Genomic DNA, 25,020 nt, shown 5'->3' with positions numbered 1-25,020 from the left:
TATATCCTGTTTAATCAGCCATACACACCCAGTATTTACATGTGATAGTCAAGCTTGCTCTACAGAGGGCATGGCTGGAGTGTAAAACCTACTCAACAGCCTCCCAATTCCACCCTCAGTCATGCTCTAGAGACCCAAACCACAGATCCTCTCTCTAGCCCTAACCATCCCTATCTGAACTGTCAGGTAACTCCAACAGAATTTTAGAGTCACCTGTTCACTCCATTCCAAGTCCCTCCCTTAGGAATTCTCTCCAGAGGAGGTTCCTAAATTTAAATTCCTCTTGATTGACAGTGTTTACTAGCCAATCACCATGAAGATAAGCCATGAACGAGAATATAGCTGTAAGAAAAAACAGAACGGGAATGGAACAAGCAACATTAGGTATGGAAGGTGAGAGAAAAGACTTTTAGGAGAGAGGACAAACAAGGCTGTCTCTGGAGCAGATGCAGGACTAACAGAACTGGGTGGGGTTATCCTTCCCAGGCCTATTTAAGCTCCACTGCCACCCTTCAAAACCCTTCAGTTTGCAAAGTTAATTTTCATAGTCTTGCCTCTGGAGCAGCAGAGAAAGTACAACCCGCAAGATGTCCTCTTTCAGCAGCAGGGATTGCTGTGGAATGACATGAGAAGGCCATGTGATCAACAGCAACAAATATTTGTATGCCACTTTTCAACAAATGTTTCCAAAGCAGTTTATATAGAAAAACAACAAATAAATAAGATGGATCCTTGTTCCCACAGGGCTCACAATCTAAAATTGTGACCAAAGCAGACTTTTGCTTGCTACCTTCTCCACGGCTGTCAATTTTTCCAAATATGTCTTGCTGTCCCACACCCAAATCTAAAACCCTCTTTTATTATTAGATGAAGCCCCCCACACACTTTTTAGTGTGCAACCAGATACAAATTGTGCAGTTCCAAAAAACAAACAAAAAGTCAAGTTCCAAAAGAACTTTTTTGCATTTCATCAGTTTGTCATGCAAAATCTGTATTATGTTAGTTGATGTAAAAAGTGAGTGGTAACGAGGAGAAAAGTGAAGTGGGTAGTCCAGGCTCCTCTGGAACCCAGAGCCAGGTCAAGCATATCCATTTCTCCTCCCCTTGACAAAGATGTTTCCCAAAGACTCCACTGCTACACCACACAGAGTCTTCACCATTACATATAACACTCCTCTGCAATCATGCTGTCAAATTCCTAGTTCTGAGAATTTTCTCCCACTCTGTGTAGGCTTCTAAATGTCATGGGATGTGATTCTCGGCAACAAAGGATGTGTGTGCAGTTAAAGAAAATGCACAGGTGTGAGTTGTAGCAAAACGCTCTATGTAATGAAATACATTCACATACCATCGTGCATTTCTGAATTTTACTTTTTAAAAAGTCCTACTTAAGTTCCATTAACACATTACGTTCAACACTAATATGATGAGTGTGCAGCGTACACAGGTACAGTTATTCATGTGTCATGCTGAACATAAGAGGAGAGGTCTATCATTGGCTACTAGTTGGAGGGCTATAGGCCACCTCCAGCCTCAAAGGCAGGATGCCTCTGAGTGCCAGTTGCAGGGGAGTAACAGCAGGAGAGAGGGTATGCCCTCAACTCCTGCCTGTGGCTTCCAGCAGCATCTGGTGGGCCACTGTGTGAAACAGGATGCTGATGGGCCTTGGGCCTGATCCAGCAGGGCTGTTCTTATGTTCTTATCTGTGCCATGCCTTTGAGGGGAATGTACCCAGGTTCACTTTTAACATGAACACAGATAGTCATTCACACATACCATATGGGCTTAGATGTGTTCTGGGAAGGTGATGAGTCAATACTATCATTTCCAGTGGACAGTGAAATGAACTGCATGCACATACCATCAGCACACAAGTGCCAGCATCATGAGCCAGAGGAGAAAAAGCAGCAATGTCCTGGTGAGAGCTCCTATATATGGAGCTGATTCTGAATTTAACTGGGGGAGGTTTGCCCGCCATCACTCTCCTCTTTGCACGGCCTTTGGATTTCAGGAATATTCCCTTTGTGTCAGTCTGTTGGGCAGAGCTAATTCTGCAGCACTGACCCAGCTTTATTTCCAAGCAAACCAAAACTGCGAAGAGCAAAGCTTCTGCTCTGTGTAAACCACGTTGAGAAACTTTTGTTGAAAAGCAGCATATAAATAATATTAATAATTCTCTCCCCCCTCCCTGCAGTAGTAATATCCTCTCATCCAGTATGGGAAGACCAGGATGACACTCTTTATTGGTAATGCATTGGGTCTAGCACAAAGGGCGAGTATAAGAACCACCCTGATGGATTGGGTCCAAGACCTATCTAGTGTAGCATCCTGTTTCTCACAGTGACCCACCAGATGCCTCTGAGAAGGTGAGGGCATGCCCTCTCTCTTGCTGTTGCTACCATGCAAGTTGTATTTAGAAGCATCTTACCTCTGAGGCTGGAGGTGGCCCATAGCCACCAGACTAGAAGCCATTGATAGACCTTCATGAATTTGTCTACACCCCTTTTAAAGCCATCTGAGCTATTGGCCATCACCACATCCCATGGCAGAGACTTCCATAGATTAATTATGTGCAGCGTGAAAAAGTACTTTTGTTTATTGGTCCTAAATTTCCCGGCCTTTAGTTTCATGGGATGACCACTCGTTCTAGCGTTGGAGAGAAGAAGGGGGGAAAATATCTCTGTCCACTCTTTCTACTCCATGCATAAATTTATAAACCTTTCCTCTATCATGTCTCCCCATAGCTGCCTCTTTTTTAAACTAAAAATCCCCAGATACTGTACCCTTGCCTCGTACCGAAGGTGCTCCAGGCCCCTGATCATTTTGGTTGCCCTCTTCTGCACTTTCCCCAGTTCTACAATGTCCTTCTTAAGATATGGTGACCAAAACTGTACACACAAAGTACTCCAAATGTGGCCGTACCAGAGCTTTGAATGAAGGCATTATACTATTAGCATGATCATAGCTGACATTTGCTCAGAAAACATGATCAACTGATTGCTCAAAGAACAGCTGTGTATTTAAAACATTAATTTATTAGAACAGTAACAAAGAACAGAGAGAATCATGCTAATTACAAAAAACAAAAACAAAGCACCCCAAAACACAACCCAATGGTCTTCTAGGAGGCTGCAGAGCGGAATACTTTGCAGCAGTTTTTCCGAGCCAGATTGCATGGATGCCTCCTTCCTCACAGCCAGTGCAAGGGGCTCAGCAATATTCTTGACTTGTGGCCACTTAGTGAAGATTTCCCTGCATGCATTTCCTTTGGCTCCCTCCTCCTTTAACCCTGTGTCCCTGGTCAGAGATGCATGCAGTTACAATACATGGGCCACAGGAGATGCCAGGCCGTATGGCTTAGTTTGGAGCGAAGGGAGCGCTTGAAAACTCTCTTGGGAGAGTTGTAGGCTGTGCAGGAAAGATAACTGCCCATGAATGAGAGGGGCTATGCATCAGTAGTGGCTCATCCTAACGAGCCAAAGAGGCACCAAAGGAGGCAGCTAGGGTTACTCCTCTCTCTCCCACCCTGACCGTGAGCCGTGCTGCCTGCAGGCTGGTCATTCATCAGGTAGAGCTGCACAGTAACCACGCAGCCCTGCTTGATGAATGGCCAGCCCACAGGCATCACAGTGCTCAGGAGGGGTGGGAGAGGAGCAACCCAAGCTGTCTCCTTTGGCACCTGCCTGGCTTGTTAGGATGAGCTTCTACTGGGATGCATGTCTGGTCTTCATTCTTGCAAGCCTGTAGACTCAGGAGCTCTCCATCCTTCCATGGTGCCTGGGCATGATTGACTTCATGGAAAATTTGACCCAGGAACAGGATACTAAGGATGAATGCTTCTTTTCTTTTTAAATCATCAGGAAAGTCTCTGTGTCATGATGACTGCAGATATGCTGTGAGAAAAGGCACGTGTGGGCAGCCTCTGGCAGACAGATAACCTTAACACAATGGTTGGTGGTTGTTTTTCAAGTGGTGTGTAGAGATGCACCTTTATGCTTCAGACTCTGGCTACCTTTGTTACAAACTAGGATGGCTGGCTTCAGTGGCAGACATCCAGAGGAAGGATGCACCATGTGAGAGAGCAGCCTAACAGTCAGCACTTCTTCCCAGCTAACTGCACCGGTGCAGCAGGGAAGAGGCCATTTTTGACACCCTTTCCCAGGAAGCCCTCTGTGCGATCTGAAAATATGTCACTGAGGGTTGCACAGTCCTCGGGGACATATTTTCAGACGGTACAGAGGGCTTCCTGGGAAAGGCGAGCGTGTCCAAAATTGCCCCCCCTTCCCCACTGCACTGGTGCAGTTAGGCTCATAGGAAAGGGCTCATAGGCTGCTCTCTTGCTGCATGGATGCACTCTTGCTCTGGATGTCAGCCATGATTCCCAAAGTCAGGGCACTAGGTAGTTTCCAGGCAGTGTTCTATGGGGGCTGAGGATGTTTATTGCTACTTATGCCAATGGTGTCATAAGCAGTCAAGCTATAGAATAAAGCTGCACACACACACCCTCCAGCACTAACGGCTTCATAGAAAAGACAGTGGTAGTGGTGGAAGCTACCAGAGGGGAGCAGGGAGAGTAGGAATGATGGACCAGATGTGGACCAGTTGTGAACTGTAGACAGGTGGAAGTGGTCTGCAAAGAAGGGGAGATGCAGCAGTCATGGCTGGGCAGGCTGGTGTTGAGAAGTAGGAGGATGCGATGTGGCTTTCGGCATCCTGAAATTCTGTTTTTAATGTGTGACTCTTGGAGCTGCATCTGTGCATGAATATTTGTGAGCAATCAGTGTGCACTGGCAATCGAACATAGAGAAATCCTGGGTACCATATAGTACTTCTGGCTTTGTAGATATGACATGACCCACAGGACAGAAAATAGATCTCACATTCAAGTGTGGAGCAAGCTTTTTTGATTTATCCAGAAGACATCATTTCTTTTCTGTATACGGAACACACACACATACATACACACCGCCTCCTGCACTGCAAATAGAATTTGATAGGCTTGCTGAGGTCTAAATAAAACTGCTTTGAGGCTGGATCTGGCTGATGGGATGTTAGATGACCATAGCTTCTGTAGACCTGTGTAGGGATGGGGCCAGAACTCAGTGGAAGAGCATCTGCTTTGCATGCAGAAGATCCCAGGTTCACTCCCTGGCAACATCTCCAGGTAGGGCTGGAAAATCCTGCCTGAAACCTTGGAGGGCCACTGCCAGTCGGTGCAGACTATACTGAGCTAGATAAGCCAAGGGTCATCATTCCTTTGGAATGATGCCGCCGCATTCACACGCAATGTGGAACTGGAGGTCAGCGGACCCATGGTTAACATTTCAAACCATGAGTCGTATTGCAGACGTCCATCCTATCACGGCCCAGAAACCTCCAGTTTAGGGACAGGGGAGCCCCTCCCTCTTCCTGGTCTAGCGAGACTGCACCCCAGCCAGCTCCATAGTGCTGGCATCACCAGACTGTGGGCAACGTCACAGGAACAGCTGCCATTCGTTGGCCACGATCTTAAAGGAGGCATGCTGAGTCTGCCTGCCTTCCGCATGGAAGGAGCATTTAAGTCACTTTAAATGCCATGCCTGCACTTCTTCTGACAGTGATAGCATCACTGCCCTTGTAAGAGCCCCGAAGCCACGAAACTTCACATAAGCACAATTTCTGGGCAGGGGTTGCAGGGGCACTATTATCCCGATATTCAGGAAAGGAAAGGGAACATAATGACTTCCTAGGAGATGATATGTATATGGAGAAGGGCAAAGGCTCCTGGGGCTGGCCCGCTGTGACCTAGGATGCTCTTGAAATGGCTCACCCCAGCAAAGCAGTCCATGCAGACCAACCCACACAACTTCTCCCCTGGTGGACTTGCACTTTCATGAGAGGGTCAGTCCACTGGGGAGGACCTTAGGGTAAAACACCCTCGGTCTTACATCAGACAGCACACTCATGAGTTGAGCTAATCCAACAAAGGGGCCCCTGCTTGCATGGGACCCCCATACTCTCTGGTTAACGATAGAACTTTTGCACTGCAATCCCCTCCTCCCCAGGAAGCCTTGCATGGACCCAAAGGAGATTTTGATGCTCTATGTGTCAGAGACTTGCCATGTGTGCAGACAGGGGAAACACTGGGAGTGAAGATGGACCTTTATTCTTATTCAAAGTTCCTGGGTTTAGACTGACAAAGTGCTGTATGCACATCTGCTGCTGCAAGGAATTGTGGGAGAAGGGAGCCCCAGTTACCAGTGACCCCAGAAGAGTGGGGTCCTCATTTGGGGGCACAACCAAAGGTTCAAATTGGAGTTTAGCAAGCCAAACCACTGGTCACTTTTGCCACAAAACCGTGGTTGCACACATTTGGACAAAACAGAGTTCCAACCTCTGCCCCATTTAACTCCAGTTTCATGATACATCCGAATGTGGCCAGCTTCTCATGTTACTACATACTTTACTAAAAAGGGATATTAAGAGCTAGCTTAACACCATAGACCAGGATTTCTCAATGTTGGATCCCCACATATTGTTGGGCCCCAACTCCCATCATCCCCAGCCATAATGGCCAAATCGGATCCAAGTTGGAGAACCCTTGCCATAGACCAAAGCCCAGGCAACCCAATCTATACCTTCTTCAACACAAACTGATTTTGAAGGGTGGCAATGGAGAGGACCTTCATAACATACAAGTGCCACCAACTATCTAATGTACAGTGTCAGTAGCATGTAGATCAGGGATTCTCAACGTTGGGTCCCCAGATGTTATCAGACTACAACTCCCATAATCCCCAGCCCCAGGGGCCTTTGGTTGGGGATTATGGGAGTTGAAGTCCAATAACATCTGGAGACCCAACGTTGAGAATCCCTGATGTAGATAACACAATCATATGCTGTGAACCGCTTCTCCTCCTTCTACCTCTACTCTTGGAGATGGGTTGCAACACACACCATGGGCCTTCCAGATGTGTGTGCCATTGGGAAGGCCACAGCTTAGTGGGAGAACATGCAGAAATTTCCCAGTTTAGTCCCTTGCATCTCTTGTTAAAAGATCTCAGGTGGCAGGCGCCACTCAGGGTTGACATGTCTGAGCTAGTATGCTCTTGGTCTGACTCTGTATAAGGCAGCTGTTCATATGCAATGAATTGGCTTGGTACATCAAAGTCATTTCTCTTAATTTCTCCCACTTGCTACCAGATTGAACAAATTTGATTTTTTATTGGATTAAACTAAGCACATCTCCTTAGTGTTGACTTAAAAATAATAAACAGTGAATCCACCAGGGCTTTTTCTTAATGTGTCTAGATGAATATGTCATCCACCGTGACTAATGCACCATCGCCTTGGATGCTTGAAATTTAGAGAAGGATTGAACCAGTTCTAAGTTTCTGGGGATGGGGCTGAAGGTGAATAGTGAGGCAAGGGGGACTGGCAACTGGGTTCTAGTCTTCCTACGACATCAAAAGGGTGGGGATAAGGAATTTGGAGGGAAGCTGTAGGACAGTGATAGAGCACACGATTTGCATGCAGAAGGTCACAGGTTCAATCCCTGGCATCTCCAGGTCACTTGGAAAGACCTCTGTCTGAATCCTGGATAGCTTCTGCCAGTCAATACTGAGCTGCATGGACCAATGATCTGACTGTATAAGGCAGCTTCATAGGTTCACAAAACTTGTACGTGTGACCAGTATCTTGTCCAATATAAGAAAATGCAAGATAAGAGTATTTCAGTAGGTTATATGTCCATGTATAACAATGTGTATGCCATAACAATCTCCAGTCTTCACCAATGCTTTTGAGGGTGGCTTCCAGGAAAGGCTGTGTGGAAGAATCAAGAGTGGTTCCCCAACTGCTCTCTCCGGTTCTCAATGGCAAAGGGGATGGAGCTGAAAGGGGCGGGAATAATCTTCCCATTCCATTCATTCATAGCAAAATGTATGCATCCACTAATGAGCCAGCACACTGATGAGGACGCACTGGCAGGAGTGGCTCGCCAGTAAAGCAATATTTGGGCCAGAAAGTCAAAGAAGAGTCATCTTGTGTGTGTCCTTTGAAGCCAAATGTGTTTTCCATCACTCGGCTGCTGCGGCAGCTGCACAGCTTGGACTTTTGGCGTCTGCATTCTGGATAGATGATTTTGGCTCTTCCAGGCTCTGGATCCTTCTCACTTATGCAGGCCTGCAAAAAGTGGGCAAAGTCAAAGAGTTTAGATCATCAGTCAAAGACGGCACATCTTGAAATGCAATGCACTTTGTCCAACACCGCCCTATCTATCCATCCATCCATCCATCCATCCATCCATCCGTCCGTCCGTCCGTCCGTCCGTCCGTCTGTCTGTCTGTCTGTCTATCTATCTATCTATCTTTCTATACCACCCAAACTTTCATCTCTGGGTGCTTAACATAAAACAATTAAAACACATACAAAAAGTTAAAACAATGCAACAATTTAAAATCACACATAAAATTAAAAACAGACTTTTTAAAAAAGCTGGGAAAGCTTGGGTGAAAAGATGGGTTTTCAGTCATTTTTTAAAAATTGCCAGAGATGGGGAGGATCATATCTAGCAGGGAGCGTCGGGGCAGCGACTGAGAAGGCCCGTCTCTCTGTAGCCACCAGATGAGTCGGCGGTAACTGGAGACTGACCTCTTCAGTGTGTTTACCAGAGGTGCACCAAAGTCATTTTGGAGCCTGGACCTAAAGGCCTTTGGAGCTGTGCCCCCCACCCGACTCCCGCACTGCAAGTTAAGCATTTTTAAATATGTAGATTCTTGAGGGCACAAACCACACCACCCAGGAAACTAAAGATGATTTGGGGGGCCCCAGGGTGTGTGGAGGCCCTGGACTTCAGCCCCAAAGTCCAGGAGTAAGAGCACCTCTGGTGTTTACTAACAAAAGGATGTATTCTTTATAGGGCACTCTAGAGCAGTGCTGCTCAACTTTGGCCCTTCTGCAGATGTTGGCCTACAACTCCCATCATGCCTGACTACTGGCCATTGTGGCTGGGGGTGCTGGGAGCTGTAGTCCAAAAACTGCTGAAGGGCTGAAGTTGAGCAGCCCGGATTTAGAACATTCAGAGTGCTTTAGATAGAAACACTGTTCAGACATTATGTTGTACCTGCGTACGAGTGTCTACACGTACATGTTTTTGTGTGAATGATTGTGCATGCATTCATTTAAAAAGCAAACCTGGGTAGAGGCCTCCCTCAAATGTAGGGTACAGATAGGAAGTATACCACTGTATGGGCACTGAATATAGTGGCTGATGTATTGCGCAACATTCCATGTGTCTCCTAACAAAATGCGCATGTAGTTTCACAAGAGCGCTATTGCACAAACACACAACCTGGTGCAAATGGAGTTGCACAATAGCTGGCCATTGGAAATAATGGCTGTCATCAGACTACTCCATTTGCACAAGTCTTGCATTTGCACAACAGCGCTCTTGTGCAACTGCACGCGCATTTCTTCAAAACACACCCGGAATGTTGCACAGTATGTCAGCCAGTCAGTGTGTGCATAACTGTACCTGTGTACATGGTATAGAGACCATGTGCATTGAGCCTAATATGTGGCTAGGGCTACAGTATGGCAGTAATCCTTACAACAGCCCTGTAAAGCAGGTGTATATCCTTATTCCTGTAAGCACTGGGTAAGAATGAGAGCTGTAAAGTCATCAGTTCAGATCTATCAACTTGCGAGGTGATCTTCGGACCAATGAGACATAATGTGGAAGTTCAGTGACTGGAACTCCCAGCATCTGTTTCTTTGTCAAAAATCAGCTATATGGGTGGAGCATGTGCAATTTGGATGGGGGCTGTACTATAGGGTGGATGTGGGTTATCTATTAACAGTTAATTCCACTGAAAGACTCTGGCTGACATATAGAGCAGGGATACATCAGTGTGGCAAGAGAGCAGCCTAACTGAATTTCCCAACTAACTGGGGAAGCAGCGATGTTTAAAGCCTCGCCTTTCCCAGGAAACCCTCTGTGCCACCAAAAACATGTCCCCAAGGGCTGCAAAACCCTCAGGGACATATTTTCAGGTGGCACAGAGGGGTCCCTAGGGAGGGGAAGGGCATCAGAAATGGCTGCTCCCCACTGCACCAGTACAGTTAGCTGGGAAGGAGCTGTTCTCTTGCTGTACCAGCGCATCTTTGCTTGAGGTTTGACAGCCTCTAACAAGGAGAAATAGAAATAGGAGCCTCTAAATAGAAGAAAATAAAGAGGTCACTTGGGAACATCACTGAAAGGGGGCCAGGGGAGAATCCTACTTCTCTGCCAGGCCCAAGCTGATGAGACTGAAACTTGCTCCTATCTGTATAGGCTCATTCTGTGTCCTGTCTTTTGATCCCCTAGAACTGGAGTTCCCAAAAGGCTATTGTAGCTGGGGATGATGGGAGTTGTAGTACAACATCTGGAGAGCCAAGGTGGGAACCCCTGTTCTCGAATATGATGCATTATTTATTTATTTATTTATTTAGCTAGCTAGCTAGCTAGCAAATTTATTGACCGCCTGACTTCCATAGACTCAAGGCGGTTTACATAAATTATGTAAGGGATAATGCAAGGCAACCATAGGAATTGGCTTTGGGATACGAGTTGTTAAATGGTTAGTCCACCTGTAGTCCTTGCATCTATGACACATTTTCATTCCCCGCCCCCTCCTTTTAAACACATGCACTTTCCTCCCCTTCAGCTTCTAGGCACCTTCCTCTGGGTTAGTAAATCAAGTTGCTGGCTAATAGCCTCTGGAGGCTTTGCATATTCCCTCCATGCAGAAGCTGAGTGCACAGGAAATCAATATTTAATCTCCTGCCTCATCCATCCAAGCAAAGTGTCAGTTGGGAAGGAATTAAATTCTGGACCACAAAGCACCTTCCTCTTTGCGCGCAAGGATTGACTCCGTAGCACTTTGGCAAAGTTCCAGCTCCATCCACAGCACTTGTGGTGCCATGTTCCTTTGAACCACAATAGTGTGAGGGCAGGAAGAGTGAAGCAATGGGATGGGGTGGGGGGTTTGCACATCTCTCAGACACTAGGGGAGGGTTTGCTAGCCAGCATGAAGCTGTAGGAGCTCTCCTCAACGTTTGAAGGCTATCTTGCCTCCGCAATGTTTCTAGAGGATGGGCTTCAGAGGAGGTGGCATAGTTCCCTTGGGGTGGGAATCCTCTGTCTGGACTGTACCACATCAGACTTCAGGTGGGGTCTCATATGATGGAGGCCTCCCCAAGTTTCCTACAAAGAGAAAGCTAGGACATCTTTTGGAAGCTCAGGTGGAGGCAGTGGCCAGGGGTGCCTTTGCACAGCTTTGGCTAGTGTGCCAGCGGTGTCCCTTCCTCAAGAAGGCAGATCTTATTTGTTATTTCTCTGTGTAGACTGCCCTGAGCCATTTTTGGAAGGGTGGTATAGAAATCGAATGACTGAATGAATGAATGTGGCCACAGTTACCCATGCCTTAGTTATGTCATGGCTGGATTACTGTAACATGCTCTATGTGGGGCTGCCCATGAAGAATATTCGGAAACTGCAGCCCATGTAAAATGAGGCAGTGAGGCCTGTATCCAGAGCTGCCCACGGGGATCACATTACACCCATTTTGAAAGAGCTACATTGGCTTCCAATTAGTTTCTGGGTCCAATTCAAGGTACTAGCTTTGAGCTTTAAAGCCCTTAATGGTTTGGGCCCTGGATACCTGAGGGGCCATCTGCTCCCAAGGGTTTATGCCTGCTTGACGAGGTCATCAGAGGGAGCTCTGCTCTGCATACCGACAATAAGGGAGGCTTGGCTGTTGTGCACATAGGACAGGGCCTTAACAGTTATTGCCCCCAGGATTTGGAATGTTCTCCTGGTGGGCATCTGCTCTTCAGTCTCCATCAAAGTTTTTAGAAAGCACGTCAAATCTTGGATTTTTACCCAGGCTTTTATATGAGCATTGTTTTTGTTGCTGCTGCTCTGTATTTTATGGTCCTATTGTGTATGTTTTTTGAAACTTTAATTAGATTTGTATTCCAGTTATTGTCTAACTGTTTTATAGTCTTTTAAAAAATGTTTTGCAAACCACCATGAGACTGTTTGAATGAAAGGTGGTATAAAAAGAAAGGACACTTCCTCCTGACAGGCTAGCCTTCAGGGCCGGGGGTGGGGGGGACTGTTTAGGGGACCATGTGATCATCTGAGCCCAGACTTGCAATCTGGGTACTGCTCAGACCCTGCCCCCACTAAGGTTGAAACGGCAGACTAAAACATTACAAACAAGTCTTCAAGGCTCGATGCTGTCAGTCAGCAAGTGCTTTTGCTAGAGAATCAAAGAACATATGCAGCTGCCTCCTACTGAGTCACACTCTTGGACAATCTAGCTCACTATTGCCTGCACTGTCTGGCAGCAGCTCCCCAGGGTTTCAGAAAGAAATCTTTCATAGGGCTTCCTGGAGATGCCACATATTGGACCTGGGGCTTCTTGCATGCCCAGCAAGCGCCATTGACCTTCGCTTCTTCCTCCCTTGTAAGTAGAGGATGTAATGTGGTGAGTCAGGGATATACCCTGCCCAAGTGTCCAACTGGCAGGCCCTAGTGCCACAGTGGTTGTTCTGCTCATACCCCTCTTTTGCTTCTGCACTGACAACTTGGGCACCAGAAAATGCCCTTCAGTGGGTATGGCCCAAGGCTCAATGGTTGCTGACCTCTGTTCTAAGGCTCAGTGTAGCATCTTATCAGGCTGGTGATCTTCTTCGGTGTGGTGAAGGTGCAAGGGTGCCTCTTCTATTCAGCAGGCACAGAATGGCGCATGGACCAATTCTGCGTTGTGTGAGGTGGGACCCAGTTCAAAGGTCTCTACACCTATAAACCCAAGCCATATGATCTTCTTCTCCCTTTTCTGAGGGAGGCAGGATCACAAAGGTCTGCCTCTATAGAAAGCATCCTCTTCCCATGTGACGTGATGTGTACGTTGGATGGGACTGTGTGTGCCTGCTCCTCAACCCCATGGAAAGGAGAACCAACATGGCAAGTTTATGAGCAACATGGCCCTCTCCACCCCCAACACAGTACTTCCAGTGGCTGTTGCTGGTGTCTATCTTATGTTTCTTTTTAGATTGTGAGCCCTTTGGGGACAGGGAGCCATCCTATTTATTTATTATCTATATATATAATTCTCCTGGGTGTGCCCAGGAGAAATGCGTCCCGGCAGCCCAGCTGATTGGCTGGGCTGCAGGGGGCGCCTGATTGGCTGGCAGCACACCCAGGAGAATTCGCTTGCTGGGCGGCTGCGGAGGCAAGGAGGCGGGCCCAGGGCCGCGGCGGCGGAGCCCAGCGAGGCGGTGGGCCCAGCAAGGTGGCGGCGGCCCCGGACGTGAGGCGGGGCGAGGTGGCGGGCCCAGAGCGATGGCGGTGGGCCAGGCCATGGTGGCGGGGCCCAGCGAGCGGCGGGCCCAGCGAGGCAGGGCAAGGCGGTGTGGCCCAGCGAGGTGGCGGGGCCGGGCCCGGACGCGGAAGCGAGGTGGCGGGACTGGCCGGGCTGGGCCCGGCCGCGGAGGCAAGGCAGCGGGCCTGATGGCGGCACTCTGGGGCTGGCCGCGGCATCGGCGGCGGCACTCTGGGGCTGGCCAGGCCTGCTGGCGGAGGCGGCCGCACTCTGCCCCGCCGGAGACGGGGGGCGGGAGGAGAGAGAGAGGTAGCCTGGCCTGGCCGGGCCCGGCCGCGGAAGCGAGGCGGCGGGACTGGCCGGGCCGCGGAGGCGAGGCAGCGGGACTGGCTGGGCCCGGCCGCGGAGGCGAGGCGGCGGCGGCTGCACTCGGCCCCCGCAGGGCGGCGGCGGCCGCATGGGTCAGCTAGTATTTATTATTTCTCTGTGTAAACTGCCCTGAGCCATTTTTGGAAGGGCAGTATAAAATCGAATGAATGAATGAGCTGGCTGCATGCCTATAAAGCTTAGAGATGGGTGAACCAGTCCCGACTGTCACCAGATTGTCTCTGAAATAAGCCAAGCTATTTTTCAAAACACGGGGACACAATCTGGGTAATTTCCAAGGCACTTCTGAATTAGGCCCCCAGCCCATTCCCTCCCTTCCCTATAAGCAAAACTTACCCATTCAGGCCCAGGACAACAGCACCTTTGGCACTTCCACCTCTTGAAGAGAGAAGGAGGGAGGGAGAGCTGATTTCTCTTTCCCTTCCCTCTCTGGTATGTGTCATAGGAAAAAGGGCTCTGTTTGCTCTTGGATACTATAGTTTTTCCAAGGGCTACTGACAGATCACCCTCCTTAGAACATAAGAACAGCCCTGCTGGATCAGGCCCAAGGCCCATCTAGTCCAGCATCCTGTTTAACACAGTGGCTCGCCAGATGCCACTGGAGTCCTACAGGCAGGAGTTGGGGGCATGCCCTCTCTCCTGCTGTTACTCCCCTGCAACTGGGACTCAGAGGCATCCTGCCTTTGAGGCTGGAGGTGGCCCACAGCCCTCCGACTAGTAGTCGTTGATAGACCTCTCCTCCATGAAGTTATCCAGATCCCTCTTAAAGCCATCCAGGTTGTTGGCTGTCACCACATCTGGATGGCTTTAAGGAGGGTTTGGATAACTTCATGGAGGAGAGGTCTATCAATGGCTACTAGTTGGAGGGCTGTGGGTCCTTCTCTGAGAGATCAGATTGGCCGCCTCCTCTTGGCCACTCCTGTCCCAAGCAGCTAAATTTTGCTTAGAGGAAGAGGAGAGGGAGTGAGGTGGGCAGTGGGTGGGTAAGTTGGGACTTCTCCAGCTTGGATTTCAAATCAGAGCTGAATTCTGACACTTGAAAAGCTTGCATTAGAAATGCCTGAAGCTCATTTCTGAGCCCAAGCCTAGTGACTTCATCAGCATCTTAAGCAGAGAGGCATTATGGGATGAGAGTTGGTCTTGTGGTAGCAAGCATAAATTGTCCTCTTTGCTAAGCAGAGTCTTCCCTGGTTTGCATTTGAATGGGAAACGACATGTGAGCACTGTAAGTTATTCCCCTTAGGGGTTAGGGCCGCTCTGGGAAGAACACCTGCATGTTTGCATACAGAAGGTTCCAAGCTCCCTGCTTGGCGTGTCCAGGATAGGGCTGAGAGACTCCTGCCTATAACCTTGGAGAAGCTGCTGTCAGTCTGTGTAGACAGTACTGAGCTAGGTGGATCAATGGTCTGACTCGGTAGAAAGCAGCTTCCTATGAAAGTTGCTACGGCTCTGTGCCATAGCAATGCCTTCCTCACCACCTGAGAGATTTGGTAGACCTTGGTCCACAGGTTTGTGGGTTGCTGCTAGCACATTTGTAATTGTGGATGCCAAGGCTTGTCTGAGATAAATGAGGAATGAACACCCGCCCCTGCTTGAGTTGCTCCTTTTCTCTCCGATTTCAGTCCTGCATCCAAAATCAGTTTCAGGCTCTCACTTTCTCCTTCTTCCTTATCTCTGCTTTCGACACATGACACAACAGAAGGCTGAAAGGCCAGACTTTCAGCAGCGTCTTTTTCTGGCAGGCTTCACGGTGGAAGTCTGACCCCGTCAGTTTTCCGTTTAATAGCTAATTAAGTGGCAACTCTCTAGTTGCTCCCAAGAAGGCCCTTCTTTGCCAAACAAGGAAAGCAGCTTAAAATAAACTAGAATTCAACGGGAGAAGCAAGCATCAGTGTGTGTGTCTGTGTGATAAGTTCCCTTTCTTTCCTCCACTCTAGGCATCTGTTAAATCCCACATTCTGCTCATGAAACCAGAGCTCTGCCAAATTTACTCATCCTGCACATTCATTCCCTCCTGTGTTGGCCATGGGAGCTCCAGAAGATAGCAAGATGCAGTTATGAAGCCAGAATGGAGAGTTCCGTCCATAGAGTCCAGAAGGTGGCCACCACTCACTTACTGGCAGTAGCTGGACAGCAAGAACTCATAGGACCCATATTCTCATCACGGGCAAGCTTTTAGGTCACAATTCAACCTCCTGCTTTTAAAGCATGTACAGCTCTGTGTCACCTGGCTTTTGCATAGATTGATTGCCTCTCCTTTAGAACAAGACCAGCCCTGCTGGAACGGCCCAAGGCCCATCTAGTCCAGCATCCTGTTCGCACAGTGGCCCACAAGATGCTGCTAGAAGCCACAGGCAGAGGGCATGACCTCTCTCCTGCTGTTACTCCCCTGCAACTGGTACTCAGAGATATCCTGCCTTTGAGGCTGGATGTGGCCTATAGCCCTCCGACTAGTAGCCGATGATAGACCTCTCCTCCATGAAGTTATCCAAGCCCCTCTTCAAGCCATCCAGGTTGCTGGCTGTCACCACATCTTGTGGCAGAGAATTCCACAAGCTGATTATGCATTGTGTGAATTATGCATTGATTATGTTTTGATTATGAGTTATGAGCTCGTCAGTCACAAAAAATAGAATGTTAGAGTTGGGAGGGTCCTTGGAGGTCTTCTAGCACAACTCCCCTGATCAGAGCAGGAAATGGCTGCAGCAACCCTAACAAATGTCTGTCCAACCTCTGCTTGGAAACCTCCAGTGAAGGAGAGGCAACTGCTTCACAAAGCAGCCCATCCCCACTATTGGAAAGCTCTTGCAGTTAAGATATTCTTCCTAATGCCTAACCTAAATCTGCTTCCTTGTCATTTCAACCCACTGGTTCTAGTCCTGCCTTCGGGGAGCAACAGAGAACAAGTTCACGCCTTCTTTAAGGTCCTGATTGGAAGATGTCATGGGAAATTCAATCAGGAATCCTTGCAGGCCAGCCCCTTCCTCCCCCCCCACCCCCAGTCATGTTGCTGTGCACTGCCACTTTAGGTAGCTTTCTCCCCATTTCCAGCCAGAAGGTCCGGTTATATTTGCCACCATCACTTTTGCCACCGGTTACAGTTGCCACTGTCCCCCGCTAACTGAGCAAAGAGGCACCTTTTAAAAAGTGGTGACTTTCTTATTGAGCAGGAGGAGAGCAACTGGCCCTATCCATCCCCTGCACAGCATCCCTCCAGTGGCTGCTGCTGGTAGCTCTCTTATGTTGAACCCTTTGGGGACAGGGAGACATTTTATTTATGTATTTATAGCTATGTAAACTACCTTGGGAGTTGAAAAGCAGTATGTAAATATTCAACGTATTCGTATTCTTTTGGTGGTGCTCAGGATGGGCCTTATTTGTGTTTGCCCCGAAGCTTTGGAATATGCTCCCTGTCAAAATAAGCCCATCTCCATCTCTGATTGCTTTTAGGAACACCCTTCTTTTACATGATCCCCACCGCACCTTAAGATCATCTGAGGAGGTCCGTCTCTAGTTGCCACCAGTTCTTCTGGTGGCGACGCAGAGACAGGCCTTCTCTGTAGCTGCTCCTGGGCTGTAGAATGCACTCCCCGCAGAAATTCGTAATTTGAGATCATTGCCGTCCTTCAGGAGAGCACTTAAAACCTACCTATTTGGCCTGGCCTTCCAGGGTTTTAAATGATTAACTGTTTTAAATTGTTTTAAATTGTTGTCCTGATTTTCAGGGCTTTTAGCTGTTTTATTGATTTTATTGCATTTTAATAGTTTTCAATTGTTAATTTGTTTTAATTGTTTTTATCATGCTGTGAACCGCCCTGAGCCATTTCGAAAGGGCGGTATATAAATCTAATAAACAAACAAACAAATAAATAAATAAATAAGATGCACCTGATTTCTCAAGCTTTTAGCTGAAATTAATTTTAAATTGTTTGTTTTTATCCCATGAAATTATTTTAACTTTTTATTCTGTGAAATTGTTTTTACAGTTTTTACTCTTTTATATTTGTTGTGTTTTAAATTGTGTGCACCGCCTAGAAATACACATAACAAGTGTTATATAAATACAATAAACAAACAAATTAATAAATTAATAAATTAATAAAAATATTGGAGCTGGTCTAGGAGCTTCTTTGCACAGTCGACCAGGTATCGAGGGGGAGAAGAAAGACATTTCTGTGCCTCTCCCTTTGTTCCAGTATTACTGTCCACTTGTATAAATCTGTTCCTGAGGGCAACACAACTGATCAATGCTGATTAGAAGCAGACTCAGTGACCACTGAAATTTCAACTAAAGCACAATTCAAAGCGAATGCCATGGTCCCTCTTCAGGCAAAAGAGAGGATGAATTCAAAGGTAAACAAAAGTGTTTCAATACAAGAAGTGGAATTTCTCCAAGGGTATCAATCTCAGAGCATGAGATTCCTGATTCAAGCCCCCAAATCCCAGACACTGCATGAGCATAGTCAGGATATCAGCCAGAGACCATTTACTGCTAAGCCATACTTACAGGTAGGTTTGCTTGAACAAAAGGTTGGAGGGCTTTTCATTGACATGGTAGAGAGGGAATGGATCAAATCCACCAATGAAATCAACTGAAAGAAAGAAAATCCAAAACTCAAGCAATAACAATGGAGTAATTAAAACGAAACAAAGGCATGGTGAGAATGGCAAACGGGAAATCAAGGCATGGGACTACACAAAGGGGAATGAGAAAGAGAGAGAAAAGGTGCTTTCCAACAGAGATGAAAGTCATGATCCTGACAAATTTAAGCACATTTAAATTCCTTTGATCTCACTTAACGACATGCTGAACTTTCTCCCATGAAAATAAATTGGGCATGATAGAACTAATTCTTGTGAGTTCATCCCCTGAGGTACTTGAAAAGACAGAACATCTGTTATCTTAAAATAAAGTTCTTTGGTAATATGGGACAGGAGTGTAATCAATAGTTAGAATCCACTGCCAGTACAGAATGTGATCCAGGTTCATGGTGGTGGTGGTGGTGGGGAGCTGTGGTGCCCCTTTGTAGTCACTGAGAGCAGCTTCCACTCTTCTAGCTACAAAGAAGGTGGTTACTACCAGAGGTGCACCTAGGTAATTTTGGAGCCTGGACCTAAAGGCCTTTGGAGGCCCCCCTGCTGCAGGTTAAGCATCATTTTTTAACATGTTGGTTCTTGAGGGCACAAACCACACCGCCCAGGACAGACTAAAGAGGATTTGGCGGCTCCCAGCGGGTGTGGAGGCCCTGGACCTTGGCCCCGAAATCCAGGGATAAGAGTGCTTCTGGTTACTACAACACAAAGCTGTAGAAGACCCTCTAGCACAAGCCTCTTGCAGCAGCAAAATCACCTGCCAGTGACCAGGAAACCTGCACAATACCCCTCCTGGATTAGCTGCAGATGTGGGTGGTATCCTGTCAGCCCAGGGGTGCTGGCAGCACTTGTTCTAACCATTGGTAGTGCTCATAACTGTTCTCCCAGGCTGCTCACCCACATGCAAATGCAGAAACAAATGCATTTCTGAACTGAAGCACAGCAGGTGGTACTAGACACACCCAGTACCTTTGGGTGCATGAGCACCTCTGGATCAAACTCCTACATTAAACATCTCTTCTTTTCCTGCTGTCTTTCCTTCCCCTATACCCCAGTTGACTTGGGACCAACTCACACAGCCTTTGGGTACCTAGCTTTTTCGACCCTTGACAGAAAGCAGGAACAGATCTCCAGATTTTGCAAGTTCCCCTCCACTGTGCCTAGACCATGCTGCGTGACCCACTGCCTGTATGCATCCATCCGCATACACAGATGCTGTGCCCATATGATCCTCAGGCCTGATTTTTGCAGCAGATGGACCAGGAGGCTGCACTCAAGTACGGATGTAGGTGTCAGTTCCAACACAATATTTTACTTATGTGTGGGGGAAAGCATGTATCTGCCATACACTGGAAGGGGTCCTGAGTCTTTCGTGTATCTAAGCATCTGATGGAAGGGCATGGCAAAATCATTGCTCAGAGTGGCAGGCAGAGTTCAACTTCAAGAAGACAAATTTGACAGTCAACAAGACAAATTTGACAGTCACAACACAGATGGGGAGAGGAACAGGAAAAGGCTTGTAGAACAAAGGAAGAGCAGCAGGAAGAGGCAAGAGCAGAACAGGAAATAAATTGTCCATATAGATACTTGTTGCCCAGAGAGATGCATGTCCCAAGGAGCTGGGCTCTCATCCAGCTCTTGGAAGATTTGTGGTGATGACCCTGAAATCTTCATTTCTGCATCCCATCGCAGGAACAGCCTGCCTGACTGCCTGGCCACAATATGAACTGGTTATTACATTTTGAGCCCTTTGAGACCCATCCACCTATTGATACAGATCACTGGTTCTTAACTTGGGGGTCCATGGTCCCCCTGGGGTTCCATTAGATAGTTCCAGGTGATCTGTGGAAAATCTTTGCTGCACTGAATTTAATTTGCTTCCTGATAAGCCAGAATAAAGTTCTTGAAAATAATTATCCTGAGTTCTCTTTAACTTTTACTGCAACCTTTTGAAAATATCTTTTATATATTTTGAAGAGTTTGTTCATGGATTTGTTTGTGCAAAATAAAGTCATACTTCATGATTACCTACAGACACCAGTTTTGCCACAATGCTGTCACTTAAATTAGCTGAATTCACTAATTTTTGCATAGGAATATGCTGGGTGGAAGGTGTGTGTGTACTTACATACGTACATACAAACACATACAGTATACATATAGTTTTTAGAATAAATTCTGAATATAATAATCTCAACAGATTTTTAACACTGGATAATCAGATCAATAATTCCCCCCAAAATGACATCATGCCCATGATAAGCAGAAGATCTTTTTCAAATTTACTTTGTATGGCAATTATTCAATAAAATTAATAATGTTTGAAGTTGAAGTCCTACAAATTAAAAACTTTTTTTACTTCCCTTTTGCAAGCACATTACTATAAAATTCTATTACATATATTTACTTTCTTGAACTTTCCTAGCAGTTTAATCTACGCAAAATGACTCTGCCTGCTCAACGATGGGCCTCATGCACTACTGTTATGGAAATGGGGTGGGGCCCATTAGTCCATAGGTAATACAGTCATCCATCACCAACTGCGAGGTTTCCGGTCTGGGAAAATCTCGCAGTTGGTGAATTCACAGTTGCCAAGCCATTGAAATCAATGGCAAACAGGGGGTTAGGGGAATCGCTGTTGTGAACGGATTGCAAAATACAGTAAAAATTAGTAAAAAATATTAAAAATCCCTCCAAATCCCCATGAGTCAGAAAGAGAAGTGAAAGGGAATCCCCAAAAATCACCCCAACCCCCGAAAATCACCCCTGACACCTGAAAATAATCCTCAAACCCTCCAAAATAACCCAAACCCCCAAAATAACCCCTGACCTCCCCAAATGGGGGGAACCCCCCAACTGCCAAAAAATCTTGCCAAACTGTGGATACTCGGGTTGTGGTTGGTGAGACTTGCCACAATTTCCCAGTCATGGATACTCTAAACCGTGATTGGGAAACCCCTTGATGCAGATGTTACATCAACTTGTGAAAATATAATAAATCAATGGGGTGCGGGTTGATGGGAACCATGGGTAATACGTGAGGATCTGAGGAGTTCAAAGGTGCAAAATGAACCCCTGATGTAGATATTATATTAACTGTCCTGAACCCTTTGGATAAGGAGGGCTACAGTTGAAAATAAATAATTGGTCCTGTATCCAGCCTACTCCTAGAAATTTTGGCTGTAGCTTCTTTGTTACCCATGTGTCTCTTTACATAAGAACATAGGAACATAAGATCAGCCCTGCTGGATCAGGCCCAAGGCCCATCTGGTCCAGCATCCTGTTTCGCACAGTGGCCCAACAGATGCCACTGGAAGCCACAGGCAGGAGTTGAGGGCATGCCCTCCCACCTCCTGCTGTTACTCCCCTGCAACTGGTACACAGAGGCATACTACCTTTGAGGCTGGAGGTGGCCTATAGCCCTCTGACTAGTAGCCGTTGACAGATCACTATTATCAGCACATCAAAACAATCACCCCAAATTCAAAAAGAGCAGATTACATGGGCTGTGTCTGTTTGGATTTTTAAAATAAATTTTATTTAATCATCAGTAAAACGAAAATAACTTATGGGCTGTGTTATTGCCATGCTCCCCCACCCCACATGGAAATCATGTTCACACATCTGATAAATGTGCCTCTGTACTTATAATTACTTCCTGCTCTGAATCAAAGGAATGTTTTAAAAGAAACCCACAAATGGAAGAGAAAATTAAAAGGCAGCTCAAATTGGTTTGGGTCACTGGAAGGCTCGACTGCTGAGAGTGTGAAATATTGATGGTTTGTCAGTGTTAATTATTGAGGCTGGCATTTCAGGCTCCGAACCCGGTAAAAGGGGAGGGAAACAGATTGGCCGAGGGTGGTGGTGGGGAGGCCTGAAATTAGCCACTGTGAATTTCTAGATAAATCACTCTCTCCTCAGTGACATCTCTTTTGTAAAATCTTACTGAGTTTTCTCTTGAGACATACAAACTTTGCATTCTTTCCTGCACAACCCTAACATAAAAACATGAGAACAGCCCTGCTGGATCAGGCACAAGATGCATCTAATCCAGCATCCTGTTTCACCCAGTGGCCCACCAGATGCCTCTGAGAAGCCCACAGGCAAGAGGTGAGGGCAGGCCCTCTCTCCTACTGTTATGCCCCTGAAACTGGTATTGAGAAGCACCATGCCTCTGAGGGATTCTCATCTCCCATTTCAAAATCCTTCTTTTTATCCCAACTATTCTTATCAGGGGGGATTATCAACCAACAGTCAGAATTTTTAAAAGAGCTGGGGGAGGAAAAGAAATGGTTGAATTAGTTTCATTACACACTATCGATTAGTCTGGCAGCGGCCAACTGGTAGCCTGTGACCCAAATCCTGCTCCAGGTCAACATTAGATGGTTCCTAATGACCCTTCCAAATTTTAATTAGGGCATGTTAAGATGGTTCGGTTTTAAGAAAAGTGTGCTCCTAAAGATGATCTCAGGTTGTATCGAGCAGGGCAGGTTCACAGATAATGTGAGACCTGAAGTTCCCCCAGCCTGAGATGTGGAAGGAAACTGAAGTAGTTGCTGTAGATGATCACATATCTTGGTTTGTTGGAATTAGCTAAGCTGAACCAGAGCCACCTCCTGACTGGGCCTCTCAGCAAGGCTCAGGATGCTATCCCAGCCTGCCTTGCAGCCATTGGTCCTGGTGGCAAAGTGGGCAGGCTCACCTGGAATGAGCCAAAGGTCAAAGAAGAGTGTGGGTGCAGTCATAAGTTTTTTTAAAAAAATGCATAGCATCCATTGTTATCCTGTTCTCAACAGGGGTCATTGGCCAAGCCAAGGCCTCTGCTGCGGCAGTGATCCGGATGCTGGTAGAGGTTCTGGAAGGGACAGATACCTTAGGCATTTCCAAGAGAAGCACAGCAGGTAAAGTCGTCAGAACCTCGGACAGCACCAAGCAAGAAAGCTGGATACAGCACAGTAAGATGAATGTTGCTCAAGCAGATGCTTGCTGCTGCCCAGATAGTTGGATTAGCCCTCCCCCTCTCCTTGGGAAATACTCTGTAATTTAAAGGGGCCTTGCCCTATTTTTTAAGCACTGCCTCCAGGTGTTCTGGGGAACTTCTACTCGGACTGGCAGGTCTTTGAGGGAGTCCTCTGAGTCAGATGATTAAGGTGGGGCCATTGGAATGCATGGTGGGGATGTTGACTCTGATTCCCCCAGTTCCCCTGGTATTGTGGGTGGGGGGTGGAGCAGCATGAGGCTGTGGTCTGGGTTGTATTTATTTATTTATTATTTATTGTTAAATGTATACCCTGCCTTACATTCAGAAAATCACGAGGTTGTAGGGTCTTCCCACCCTGCCACATCACCCAGTCAATTTTTAGCAATATGAAAAAGTAACTGAGTATTTTTCAAAGCTCTGCTCTTGCTTCATATGTTAGTTTTTATGGGCAAAAGGCAATGAAGCAAGCTGTTCATTAACAAGCATTTTAGAGCATTGTAAATGTAAAGACTAACGCCAGTGCAGCTTTGATCAATAAAACCGCTCTGAAGAACATAGCTTTTAGACAGTTCAGAAGAGAGATTGCTGGAGCAGCCCCTCCCCAGCTCCCTGCCCATAATGTACCTCCCCTAACCCACTTGAAATAAATCTGGTCACTTACAGCAATTGAGCTCAATGTATTGACAGGAGATTAGTGGCCTGATCCCAGATTTGTTGAGCTAACCAATAAACACTTTGGGCATGATCCAGCCAAAGCTAAGCACTTCTACCAGTGCAATCCTAATTTAACCAGTGCAATTAATTAATTAAACCACCCCAAACCTATGTCTCTGGGCAGTTTACAACAATATAAAACAAACAATAATTAAAAATTGTCACTGCCAAAGATAGTCTCCTAAAGGTCCTCTACCAGTTTTTTTCAACTTTAAATAAATAAGAAAAATCTGCAACTACAAAGAGATCTGTCTCATCATTCTGAGAATGAAAAAGGGAACAAATGACATGCAGTGAATGAATGCCATACATGCCATTCATTTCTTTGGAAAGTCTCTGCATTCATTCAAAATTTTGTAAGCCTCTATCATGTCCTTTCTTAGTCATCTTTCCTTCCCTAAAGTAGTAAGGCTCACAGATATGCAACCTTATTAGGAGAGAAGTATTGCATTTTATTTTATTTACCTTTGAAGACTTCTATTGTACCTTGTATATTTTAATTCTATACATTCTTTTTAGCTGTTTCTAGTGAGTGAGTTTCTATGATATCCTTTTAATTGTATGTTAAAAGTATGATTATTTTATTTATAAAATGTAAGCAAAGAAAGAAAAGAAAAGAAAAAAGAAAAGAAAAGCTGAAAAAAGGCTAAATACCAGATAGGATACATCCAGTTCCGCTACTGATCCCTATAACACTTGAGAACAGATCAGATAAGGTGGGTGGGAAAAGTCAGCATATTATGCTTAACAAATCACAGAGAAGAAGCAAGTTTCCCATTCTCAAGTGGTTCTTGCAGTGACAACAATTGTCTGCTCAACTAAAAAGAATGGCGAGAAAACTGTCACCCCATGCCTGCTGACCTTCCGGTGAACAGAATGAAACAAGCATTCTAGACCTCTTGAGGTCTTCTCACTCAGTAGCTTGTTGTTGAATGTGTGAAAAGCTTTCTTTGAGAAAGATGAGGTTAAACCTGGAACTATGCATTATGAGAGATG

At 46.4% G+C, this 25,020-nt stretch overlaps 1 protein-coding gene across 2 annotated transcripts in view; it reads right to left on the bottom strand.

Moving 5' to 3' along the window:
• Window positions 1-3,015: 3,015 nt before the first annotated feature.
• NKAIN4 (sodium/potassium transporting ATPase interacting 4) overlaps window positions 3,016-25,020 on the bottom strand; it is a 142,924-nt gene continuing 120,919 nt past the window's right edge. Inside the window, exons 6-7 of one of the 2 annotated variants that reach the window (XM_053250442.1) lie at window positions 18,244-18,328; window positions 3,016-8,163 (exon numbers count right to left, since the gene is read on the bottom strand). In XM_053250442.1, coding sequence (XP_053106417.1) covers window positions 8,154-8,163; window positions 18,244-18,328 — 95 coding nt within the window. In that variant the 3' untranslated portion in view covers window positions 3,016-8,153. The remainder of the gene's footprint in view (window positions 8,164-18,243; window positions 18,329-25,020) is intronic. The other variant, XM_053250443.1, reaches the window with a different exon arrangement.

Source organism: Hemicordylus capensis, chromosome 4, assembly GCF_027244095.1.
Source record: "Hemicordylus capensis ecotype Gifberg chromosome 4, rHemCap1.1.pri, whole genome shotgun sequence".
Classification (NCBI taxonomy): domain Eukaryota; kingdom Metazoa; phylum Chordata; class Lepidosauria; order Squamata; family Cordylidae; genus Hemicordylus; species Hemicordylus capensis.
This window is presented reverse-complemented; position numbering and strand designations above follow the sequence as displayed.